The sequence below is a fragment of the Bos javanicus genome, chromosome 17 (assembly GCF_032452875.1).
Source record: "Bos javanicus breed banteng chromosome 17, ARS-OSU_banteng_1.0, whole genome shotgun sequence".
NCBI lineage: Eukaryota > Metazoa > Chordata > Mammalia > Artiodactyla > Bovidae > Bos > Bos javanicus.
Window position 1 is genome coordinate 62,502,212 of NC_083884.1, and position 12,368 is coordinate 62,514,579.

The following is a 12,368-nucleotide window of genomic DNA, read 5'->3' on the forward strand; positions in this document are numbered from 1 at the left end:
AGACAGCTCGTTCTCTCTTTTTAGGTCTCTGCTCACGTATCATCTTATCAAAAAGACCCTTCTTACCATTCCTTATAAATTATTTTATGTAAAATATAATCCTGTCCCTCCTTATCCGTTTTGCTTTGGTGCAGAATTCAGCTGTGGCAGTACCAACATGGTGATCAGCAGGAAATACCTTATTCTTAATTTTAACCTTTTCCTTTAAGATTATAGAATAACCAAGGCATGGACTCTCTCTGCCTGATTTCATTACCTGTGCACTGGACACATCCTTGCTTGAGAATCTTCTGTGACTCTCTTTTACCTTTTCAGGGCACGTGTTTTACATCTTGAGTTCTGTTTTGCTCTGAGACTTCTTCCTGTCCCCATGTGCTTTCTGTAAGCTGCTGTTCTTCAGATAGATTCAGTGACAATTTTACTGATGTTTTGTCTCTTTTTTAGATCTGTTCTTAACTATATGGTCAGTATAATAAGGGATGCACTAGGTGCCTCTCCCCCTTCAACTCCATTGGTTTATGATTTCCTTTAAATTATGATTCGGATAGCTGAGATGACCTTCATTCATTCAGTGTTAATCCAGTGCCTTGTCTGGGTAGCAGGGTAAAAGCCTTTGTTTTCAAGGAGCTTACATCAGAGTATGGGGAATTAGTAAGAAAGGAAATACAAGGACAAAATAATTTCAGCTACTGACAAATGCTGGGGAGAAAATAAAACAGGGTAATGTGATAGAGAGTGAGGGGGTAGAGGTGGCGAGCCACTCTGGTTTGCCTGGCAGAGAGGGCCATTCTGAGGAAGGACATTTGAGCTGAAATGAGAGTGATGAGAAGCAATCATCTATCCTGCCAAAGAAGGCAACCAACCCTCCCCGTTTGCCAGGACCTGAGACATTTCTTAGGACATGGACCGTTGGTGCTAAAACCAGGACAGTCTCAGGCAAACCAGAACTAGTCCAGTCCAGAAAGAGGGATCAGCAAGTACAGGCCTAGCATGCAGGCGTTTTAGAGGAGGGACAGAAGGCAGCGCCCGGAAAGTGTGGGGAGAAGCGGGGACCGAAGCAGGGAGGTCAGTGGATGTTGGACCCCATGGGCCTTACCAGCCATTTGAGTTTTGTTTTAAATTTATTGGGAAGCTGATGCAGGGCTTCAGACAGGGAAAGACATGATTTTATTTTCATCTGTAAATGAATCTTTGGCTAATGTAGTAAAACATACGGGGTCAAAGTAGGGAGACCAAGTTGAGAGGCTGGATGGTCACTGGACTTGAGGTGGTGGCTTGGGCCAGGAAGGGAGCCAGAGGGAAGCTTCTCGTCATCACTAGCTGTGTGCTGCTTCTCACTCCTCCCAGGCTCTTCCCGCTCCTTTCAAAATCGCTAGTAGCTTTTTCATCCCAAAGAAATGCTTTGCTAAGTATAGAGGTTCCCAGATTTACTACTTGGGCACCAAAGCTGAGTCCTCTTTGCTTCTCACGGGTGCTTTATCAGGTTTTCTTTTCAATATTTTCAAAGTACTTAAACACAATAGCATGACTTTTTTTTTCTTAATTTAGTCATTGTTTTTCTTATGGAGCCAGATTGGGCAGTGCTTTTGAATGCCAAGTGATTGATTTTTTAATCTGGATGCCTTTGAAGGGTCATATTTAGAGTTGTGCAACATAAATAGAGCTACACTCGGTAAACGTGAATCTAGCTGAAGGGTGGGGGTAACACACTGTGGGAAGATGTGGATGTGTTCAATTTTAGGCGACATAGGCTATTCTAGCTGAAGTGCTGGGGAGTGGGAGGCAGTTAGAAAAGTTGTGCTGAATCCCAGTAGCAAGGATGGGTCTGTATATAGCAATGTAGGAGTTGCCATGGAGAGGTAGGATTGGATTTGGGTCAGGACGTGTGTGCATGCTGTCGCTTCAGTCGTGTCCGACTCTTTGTGACCGCATGGATGTAGCCCGCCAGGCTCCTCTGTCCATGGGATTCTCCAGGCAAGAATACTGGAGTGGTTTGCATGCCCTCCTCTTGAGTAAGGACACAGATCTGTTTATTCAGCAGAGCTTCAAGTATTTACCATGTGCTTTGTGAGTGCTGGAAATGAGACAGTGAACAAGGCAGGCAGGATCCTGGCTCTTGGGGAGCCGGCATTCAGCTGAGGTGGGGTGGAGGTAGAAAGTCAAATAATAAATGAATTAATGAGTAAGATCATTTCAGAGAATGGTAAGTGCTGTGCAGATAACATGACTGGATGTTGTGCTCTGGCTTGTCTGGGGCGAGTAGGAGAGGGTGGAGGGGATTCTTCTTTGGTAATCATGGAAAGCCTCTTTGAGGAGGTGACTTTCTATGTAAGACCTAAATGATGGGAAAGAGCCAGGCACACACAGGAGGATCTAGGGACAGGGTGTTCCAGCAAAGGTTTTAGAACCAGTTCAGTTCAGTTCAGTCGCTTAGTCGTGTCCGACTGTTTGCGACCCCATGAATTGCAGCACGCCAGGCCTCCCTGTCCACCACCAACTCCCGGAGTTCACTCAGACTCACGTCCATCAAGTCAGTGATGCCATCCAGCCATCTCATCCTCTGTCGTCCCCTTCTCCTCCTGCCCCCAATCCCTCCCAGCATCACGGTCTTTTCCAATGAGTCAACTCTTCGCATGAGCTGGCCAAAGTACTGGAGTTTCAGCTTTAGCATCATTCCTTCCAAAGAAATCCCAGGGCCGATCTCCTTCAGAATGGACTGGTTGGATCTCCTTGCAGTCCAAGGGACTCTCAAGAGTCTTCAACACCACAGTTCAAAAGCATCAATTCTTCGGCTCTCAGCTTTCTTCACATTCCAACTCTCACATCCGTACATGACCCCTGGAAAAACCATAGCCTTGACTAGTCGGACCTTTGTTGGCAAAGTAATGTCTCTGCTTTTTAATATGCTATCTAGGTTGGTCATAACTTTCCTTCCAAGGAGTAAGCGTCTTTTAGTTTCATGGCTGCAGTCACCATCTGCAGTGATTTTGGAGCCCAAAAAAATAATGTCTGAAACTGTTTCCACTGTTTCCCCATCTATTTGCCATGAAGTGATGGGACTGGATGCCATGATCTTCGTTTTCTGAATGTTGAGCTTTAAGCCAACTTTTTCACTCTCCTCTTTCACTTTCATCAAGAGGGTTTTTAGTTCCTCTTCACTTTCTGCCATAAGGGTGGCGTCATCTGCATATCTGAGGTTATTGATATTTCTCCCAGCAATCTTGATTCCAGCTTGTGTTTCTTCCAGCCCAGTGTTTCTCATGATGTATTCTGCATATAAGTTAAATAAGCATGGTGACAATATACAGCCTTGACGTACTCCTCTTCCTATTTGGAACCAGTCTGTTGTTCCATGTCCAGTTCGAACTGTTGCTTCCTGACCTGTATACAGGTTTCTCAAGAGGCAGGTCAGGTGGTCTGGTATTCCCATCTCTTGCAGAATTTTCCGCAGTTTATTGTGATCCACACAGTCAAAGGCTTTGGCGTAGTCAGTAAAGCAGAAATAGATGTTTTTCTGGAACTCTCTTGCTTTTTCGATAATCCAGCAGATGTTGGCAATTTGATGTCTGGTTCCTCTGCCTTTTCTGAAACCAGTTTGAACATCCGGAAGTTCACAGTTCACGTATTGCTGAAGCCTGGCTTGGAGAATTTTGAGCATTACTTTACTAGTGTGTGAGATGAGTGCAATTGTGTGGTAGTTTGAGCATTCTTTGACATTGCCTTTGTTTGGGATTGGAATGAAAACTGACCTTTTCCAGTCCTGTGGCCACTGCTGAGTTTTCCAAATTTGCTGGCATATTGAGTGCAGCACTTTCACAGCATCATCTTTTAGGATTTGAAATAGCTCAACTGGAATTCCATCACCTCCACTAGCTTTGTTCGTAGTGATGCTTCCTAAGGCCCACTTGACTTCACATTCCAGGATGTCTGGCTCTAGGTCAGTGATCACACCATCATGATTATCTGGGTCATGAAGATCTTTTTTGTACAGTTCTTCTGTGTATTCTTGCCACCTCTTCTTAATATCTTCTGCTTCTGTTAGATCCATACCATTTCTGTCCTTTATTGAGCCCATCTTTGCATGAAATGTTCCCTTGGTACCTCTAATTTTCTTGAAGAGACCTCTAGTCTTTCCCATTCTATTGTTTTCCTGTATTTCTTTGCATTGATCTCTGAGGAAGGCTTTCTTATCTCTTCTTGCTCTTCTTTGGAACTCTGCATTCAGCTGTTTATATCTTTCCTTTTCTCCCTTGCTTTTCACTTCTCTTCTTTTCACAGCTATTTGTAAAGCCTCCTCAGACAGCCATTTTGCTTTTTTGCATTTCTTTTCCATGGAGATGATCTTGATCCCTGTCTCCTGTACAGTGTCATAGTTCATCAGGCACTCTATCTATCAGATCTAGTCCCTTAAATCTATTTCTCACTTCCACTGTATAATCATAAGGGATTTGATTTAGGTCATACCTGAATGGTGTGAACCAGAGGTGGGGTCTAATCCTAAGCAGACTCCCATTTAAGTAAGTGGAGATGGGAACCAGCAGATAAGAGGAACACACAGAGGGCAGGAACTGTTGACTTTGCTCATTAGAAGAGTCCCTTACACATAGGTACATGTTCATGTTGAAAAGAAACAAACCAGGATTGTATTCTACCGCTGAGACTGAGGCAGGACAACGCCAAGGTTTCTGGCAACCATGGCACAGCCTACACAGAAGACAAGGAAAAGCTTGATGATTTTGGTTTTAGGTTCCTCTTGACCATCAAGAATGTTCACTTGTTAGAGGGAACTGAGTTAAGTAGCTGTAAAGCGTTAAGAGGCAGAGGTGAGGAAATAGAAACAGCATTTTCAAACTCTAAGAAACCTTTTGCTTATCTTTCGTGAATGTCTCGTAAAAGCCTCCCCCACCAGATCCATCCACCTCTCGGAACCTTGCCTGGCTGTGCTCCTCAGTTTGCTTTCTCTAGCCTCTTCTCTGTTACCAACTTTTCACTTTGGACTCCTTCACTGCTTTTTGTTTGCTTCTGGAAGCCTGTCTACTTTGCACTCCTGTTCTTTCTTATCTCTATTTCTGCCTCTCTTCACTCATGGCACCAGTTTCTGAGACTCCCGCCAGACCCAGAAGTCTGGTCTGGAGCGGGCAGTGGATGAAGAGGCTGCTTTAGGTATATCTGAGACATCTGACAGTGAATGGAAGTTGAGAAGAGGGATGGTATTGCAATGGGCCGCCAATGTTTTCTTTAAGATCTCGGAGACCTGTGAATATTTGAAACCAAAAAGAAGGACATCAGAGAGGGAGACTGTGAGGGTGAAGGGGGCAGATGGGAGATAATTGAGGGGGCAGTTAGAGAGGAGGCGGAAATGCTTCTTCCTCTGAATTAAGAGGAAAAGAATAAATGAGGCTGAACACCAAGATTCTTGAGTGGGAAGAGAGACAAGTGGGAGCAGCTTATAGTAAGTGGTCTGGATCTTTTCAGTAATAATAAAAGGCAGGTGGTCTGCTTAAAGCCATACTCAAAATTTGGTGGAAGAACTTTGGAATCACCGCCCCAGAGCTTTTGCTGGGTTATAATCAAACGATGAAGGAAGAACTGCCAAGTACCAGCAAGGATCCAGTTGAAGCTGGCATATATTTTTAGCAGACAGAGTCTGCCTTTCTCTACTGTTGCTCTGCCAATCCCCGAGCAGCTGGGGCTAATGTTGACTGCTGTTATTACAGAGTTTGGATTTTAGCCACTAATTATATTTCAAGAAGATATAATCCTCATGGCTGTACTTAATAGTAAATCAAGACCTGATTGATTTGTTTTCCTCTCATCTTACTTGTACCTGTCAGAAGCTTGTAATTAGTGAGAGCTGCCTGTGGAATTCAGTATGAGGAATTTTCATCAACAACCCTCGTAGAACCTATTAAACTTGGCTCATTACTTTTAAGAATCTGGACTATTAAAAGTGAAAGCTCTCAAACATCTCATAGCTTCCCTTTTGTTCTCAGCTTCTGTAGAGCAATTAGGTTTTGTGGTGTACACCTACTCAGGTACAATTTTGGGAAATGCTTTTGAGTAACCAGGTGACAATAATACACTTCCGAAGGAGAAGTTTGCTCACTGAATGGAAACAGGTTCCATTTAAGACCTTCTTTTTCTTTAAATATCAGGTGGAAAATGGTGTATTCGTAGCCAACCCGCTTCAGGAACGCACAATTCTAATGAGAAAAGAGGGCGAGTCTGCAAAAAGCATTAATGAGATGCTCCTGAGCAGACTGTCCCGTTACCGAGCCTCGCCGTCCGCAACACTGGCTGCCCTCACCGGCTCCACCATCTCCAACACCCTGAAAGAGGACCAAGCAGGTCGGCTGCCCTTCGCTTATCTCATGTTTACCTTGTACAGCTTCATTCAGCTCTATGCATGTTTTGAGAGTATTATCTTAGAGCAGTTTTAGGTTTGCAGCAAAATTGAAGGTACAGATTTTTTGTATACCTCCCACCCCTACATGTGCACAGCCCCCCTTATTATCAGCATCCCCCACCAGCGTGGTGCACTTGTCACAATCAATGAACCCACCAAGACACATAATAATCACCCAGAGTCCACAGTTCACCTTAGGGTTCACTCTTGGTGGTGGTGTACATTCCATGGGTTTGGAAAAATGCATAATGACCTGTGTGCATCATTATTGTATCACATAGAGTAGTTGTATAGCCTTAAAAGTCCTTTGCACTCTACCTATTCATCCTTCCCCACCCCAAAAACCCTGGCCACCACTGATCTTTTATTGTCTTCATAGTTTTGCCTTTTACAGAATATCATATAATCAGATTTATACAGAATATAGCCTTTTCATATAGGCTTCTTTCACTTAATAATATATGCCTTTACAGTTCCTCCATGCCTTTTCATGGCTTGATGGATTCAGCTTGTGGTTAGTGCATGCTGCCTGTGGAATTCAGGCAGTACTTGTTATTGAGCTCTTACAGACTTACAAAGCAGTTTGCTTTACATAGTTCACCTTTTTGTGTCCTTCCAGTCATTGTTCTTTTTTTTTTTATTCCAAGCTAACACATACTGTTGGCTGTGAACATGAATTAGCAAGAATCTGTAAGAATTCAACACAGCTCTCTCCTTAATTGTAAATACTTTGTCATTACTGTTAGTATAAATTATTTTCATGTTTAGTATATGCTTCATGAATGTAAAAAATTCACATTTAACATCATCTTCACTAAATATGGGCTTCCATGATGGCTGGGATGGGTAAAGAATCTGCTTGCAGTGCAGGAGACCTGGGTTCATTCCCAGGTCAAGAAGATACCCTGGAGAAGAGAATGGCTGCCCACTCCAGTTTTCTTGCCTGGAGAGTTCCATGGACAGAGGAGCCTGTCAGGCTATAATCCATGGGGTTGCAAAGAGTCAGGCAGGACTGAGCAACTAACACTTCCACTTTCACTAAACATATTCTCGACCAAGCAAATAAAAGGCAAACCCTCTACAACAGAGACTGATTTTTCTGGACTTTGGCACTTAGTGTTTGCACTGTAATATTTTGAAATAGATAATGTGTTTACAGAGTTTGAAAGTGAAAACAATATAAATGGTACATGCAGAAAAATCTTACTCCAGTATCCTGGTGTATTCTGTTATTTGCCCCACCCTGCCCCCTATAGGTAGCTCTATTTATTAGTTTCTATTTATCCTGGCAGAGTTGTTTGTTTTTTTTTTTTATGCAAAGAGAAATTAATGTAAAGATAAATTTATGTATTTTTATTGTTCTTCTTTTCTCAGTAAAAGGTAGCCTTCTAAACACACTGTTCTGTACTTTTAAAGCAGGAATCCTTAACTAGGGTAAAAATTCAGTGTTTCATAAGCATCCTTTCCCAAAGTTTTAAATAACATAGTATGTGTATCATCATAATTTTCATCAGAGTTTCACGGTCTCTTATGACCACCCCCAAAAGTCAAGAACCATTATTCTTGGAGAGTTTTCATATTACATATCAACTACATGAATTTATGACAAATCATGACCTGTAGTAAAAGATAAGGCTAGAAAAAGATGCCATGTAGAGAAAAATGATCTGAATAAATATATGTTTAATGAATTTAATGCAATTTTATGTTTTCATCCTTTTATAAATTGAAATGTTCAGAAAAAATATTTGTGATTAATTCTTTGTGAGACTATAAAATTTTAAATATTTATTAGTCCATATTAGAATTTAAGGATAATATTTTACTTCTATAGATCTCTATTATATCAAATACAAGTTAGAAATTTACTAATAGTTATTATAACTTGGGTCTGTGGATAATTTGAGTTATAGGCAATACTTTGTAGAGAGCAGTCCTTATTACCTAAATAAATGTTTTCTTGATAAGCTGAAGGCTTGATCTGGGTTTGTCCCTTGGAAGAAAATTGAATCCTACCTGCACAATAGAAATGCTAAAGGAATGTTTGTTACCTAAGAAAATATGAGTGATATCAAAAAGAGGACTCAGTAGGCGAGGTATATTTAGTTCCTCTGAAACTATTACTTGTATTCTAAATATGTGATCTCAATCATTGTACTTTTATGCACATTCTTGATGTATTTATTTAAACATGATGTTACATAAAAATTCATCAGTAATAGGCTAAGTGAATTTTTGACAATTATTCAACATTCAGAAGGTCTAGGATTTTTTATTCTGTGGTAAACTAATACCTCTTACTATGTTAATAAGATGTCTATTAAAAAAAATCTCAGTGAAAATGTTATGCTCACAAAGTTGCTAGCTTTTTAGGGTTTCATACTTATGGAAATTTATGCTACTGGATTTATGTCCTAAATGAAGAATATATTTATTGGAGGCTTGAAGTTTTAAAAAATGGAATTTAGAACCACAAGCATTCAAAGCAATGACAGATTAGATTTCGCTTGTCTCACTTTTCTAATCTAAACCATCTAAAGATAATTTTATGTCTATGTAGGCAGTTATATTTTATACCCTGACAGCTTCCTAGGTAAAACACTCTGATTGACTTTCTGCTGCCGTCATCAATCCTCACTAGACTAATACTTCAGTTCACCCTACGTTTTCATATCTGCCAGTGAGTAAGGGAAATTAAAGTACATTTTATACCTTTTAATTATAAACAATAATTATTTTCTTAATGATAGTTTATGTCACTGATCCTAAAAAAAAAAAGAAATAAAATGCATCATCGGTTATAAATCCTGCAGGCATAAAATTATTTTGTGATAGATACTGTGAAAGCTTTTATTAACTGGTTATGGGTTGAAATTTCTGGCTGATTCCATGTTTAAAGCTGTTTATAATGAATGAAATATCACAAGCCTATTAAGAATTTGTTCTATATAAAATGAAAAGATCTCTACTGGAGGACAGTTTCCTAGGGGGAAATATAAACAGTAGGATTCTTCTTTTATTTTGAGATTTAGTCCATGTGAGGATTCATTCCTTTGAAAGATTTTTTAGAGCCATAAGGGCATATTGAGTACTGGGAACACCTTTGAGAAATGTTCAGATCATAGAACCAGGGGGCTTGGGGCCAGGCTGTGGAGCTAGAAGATCATTATTTTTGCCTTAGCTTATTATTTTTTGCTCTATTTTCTGAATCTTAGTATATCCTTGCTAGAATTTGGGGCCCCCTTGTCATACTCTGGTTTGGTAATCAGGTTAATCTGTGTGTCAACTGTTGTTACTCACCATTTTCATTCCTTTTACCAGCAAATACTAGCTGTGGACTTCCTCTAAAAATGCTTCGGAAGACACCCATTTACACCTGTGGTACATACTTGGTGATGCTGGTCCCACCTCCAGGGGGATCAGGCAGCTCTGCCACCCGCTCTCTTTTTGGTGGAACAAGTGGTTTGTCGTCTTTAAAAAGTAAGTGAACTTTATTTATGGCTCTTTTCCCAATTTGTCTCCGACTCTGAAATATAAGGTTTTTCCTAATAGTGATTTTGCACTTACTCTCTTAAATGTTTGCAAAAGCTCTTTGATAGCAACAAAAAACCCTATCAGTATCATCATAGGCTAGGAGGAATGAAAAATAGAATTTTTGTAGATGATGTAATAGTATACTTCTGAAAACTATTGTCCTGTAGAATTACTCAGAATAATAATGAGGTCAGAAAGATCTTAGGAAATAAAATAATCTGTCATCACTTTATTTATTGATGACACAGCAAGAACACTACCCACCATAGAGCTATTAAAATAAGTCTGTGAGAGAACGAACTTATGGTTCTTGGGGGGAAGGATGGGGGCAAGGGATAGTTAGGGAGTTTGGGATAGACATGTACACACTGCTATGTTTAACATGGATAACCAGCAAGGTCCTACTGTATAGCACAGGGAAGTTGGCTCAGTGTTATGTAACAACCTAGACAGGAAGGGCGGAGAAGGCAATGGCACCCCACTCCAGTACCCTTGCCTGGAAAATCCCATGGAGGAGCCTGGAAGGCTGAAGTCCATGGGGTCGCTGAGGGTCGGACACGACTGAGTGACTTCACTTTCACTTTTCACTTTCACGCATTGGAGAAGGAAATGGCAACCCACTCCAGTGTTCTTGCCTGGAGAATCCCAGGGACGGGGGAGCCTGGTGGGCTGCCGTCTATGGGGTCGCACAGAGTTGGATACGACTGAAGTGACTTAGCAGCAGCAGACAGGAAGGGAGTTTGGGGGGAAAATGGATACGTGTATACGTATGGCTCAGTCCCTTTGCTGTTCAGTTGAAACTATCACAACATTGTTAATTGGCTATACCCCAAATACAAAATAAAAAATGTAGAAAGCAAAGGTCTGTGAAATGCCTCCATTTTAGGACACATATGTGTCTCTGAAATGTTAAGCAAATAATGTATATGATACAAAATAATGTGCAAAAATTCATTAGTGTTAAGTGTACATATATTTTTATAAAAGAGGGAGGTGTACTATCATGATTAAAGTATAACTTACATACCATAAAATTTACCCATTTAAAATATACAATTCAGTGGTTTTATATATTTAGAATTGTCCAACCATCACCACTATCTAATTATAAAACATTTCTATCACTCCAAAAAGAAATCCCATACCCATTAGCAGCCACTCCTTTCCCCACCCCCTCACCCAGCCTGTGGCCTCCACCAGTGTGCTTTCTGACTATGGACTTATCTATTCTAGACTTTCCATATATGTGGAATTACGAAGTATATGTGCTTTTCATTTCAGTTCAGTTCAGTCGCTCAGTCGTGTCTGACTCTTTGCGACCCTATGGACTGCAGCACGCCAGGCCCCCCTGTCCATAACCAAATCCTGGAGCCTACCCAAACTCATGAACATTGAGTCAGTGATGCCATCCAACCATCTCATCCTCTGTCGTCCCCTTCTCCTCTTGCCCTCAACCTTTCCCAGCATCAGGGTCTTTTCAAATGAGTCAGCTCTTTGCCTGAGGTGGCCAAAGTATTGGAGTTTCAGCTTCAACATCAGTCCTTCCAATGAACACCCAGGACTGATCTCCTTTAGGATGGACTGGTTGGATCTCCTTGCAGTCCAAGGGACTCTGAAGAGTCTTCTCCAACACCACAGGTCAAAAGCATCAATTCTTCATTGCTCAGCTTTCTTTATAGTCCAACTCTCACATCCATACATGACTACTGGAAAAACCATAGCCTTGACTAGTCGGACCTTTATTGGCAAAGTAATGTCTCTGCTTTTTAATATGCTATCTAGGTGGGTCATAACTTTATTTCCAAGGAGTAAGCATCTTTTAATTTCATGGTTGCAATCACCATCCGCAGTGATTTGGGAGCCCCCAAAAAATAAAGTCAGCCACTGTTTCCGCATCTATTTGCCATGAAGTGATGGGACCGGATGCCATGATCTTAGTTTTCTGAATGTTGAATTTTAAGCCAACTTTTTTACTCTCCTCTTTGACTTTCATCAAGAGGCTCTTTAGTTCAATTCTTCATTTTCTGCCATAAGGGTGGTGTCATCTGCATATCTGAGGTTATTGATATTTCTCCGGGCAATCTTGATTCCAGCTTGTGCTTCATCCAGCCCAGTTTCTCATGATGTACTCTGCATATAAGTTAAATAAGCAGGGTGACAATATACAGCCTTGACGTACTCCTTTTCCTATTTGGAAACAGTCTGTTGTCCCATATCCAGTTCTAACTGTTGCTTCCTGACCTATATACAGGTTTCTCAAGAGGCAGGTCAGGTGGTCTGGTATTCCCATCTCTTGCAGAATTTTCCACAGTTTATTGTGATCCACACAGTCAAAGACTTTGGCATAGTCAATAAAGCAGACATAGATGTTTTTCTGGACTCTTGCTTTTTTGATGATCCAGCAGATATTGGGAATTTGATCTCTGGT

At 40.9% G+C, this 12,368-nt stretch overlaps 1 protein-coding gene across 8 annotated transcripts in view; it reads left to right on the forward strand.

Annotated features, from left to right (window-relative positions):
* Positions 1–12,368, forward strand: part of HECTD4 (HECT domain E3 ubiquitin protein ligase 4) — a 170,695-nt gene that overhangs the window by 71,106 nt on the left and 87,221 nt on the right. For all 8 annotated transcript variants that reach the window (XM_061384991.1, XM_061384982.1, XM_061384985.1 and 5 more), the window contains 2 exons: positions 6,156–6,348; positions 9,728–9,886. In XM_061384991.1, the coding sequence (XP_061240975.1) occupies positions 6,156–6,348; positions 9,728–9,886 (352 nt within the window). The remainder of the gene's footprint in view (positions 1–6,155; positions 6,349–9,727; positions 9,887–12,368) is intronic.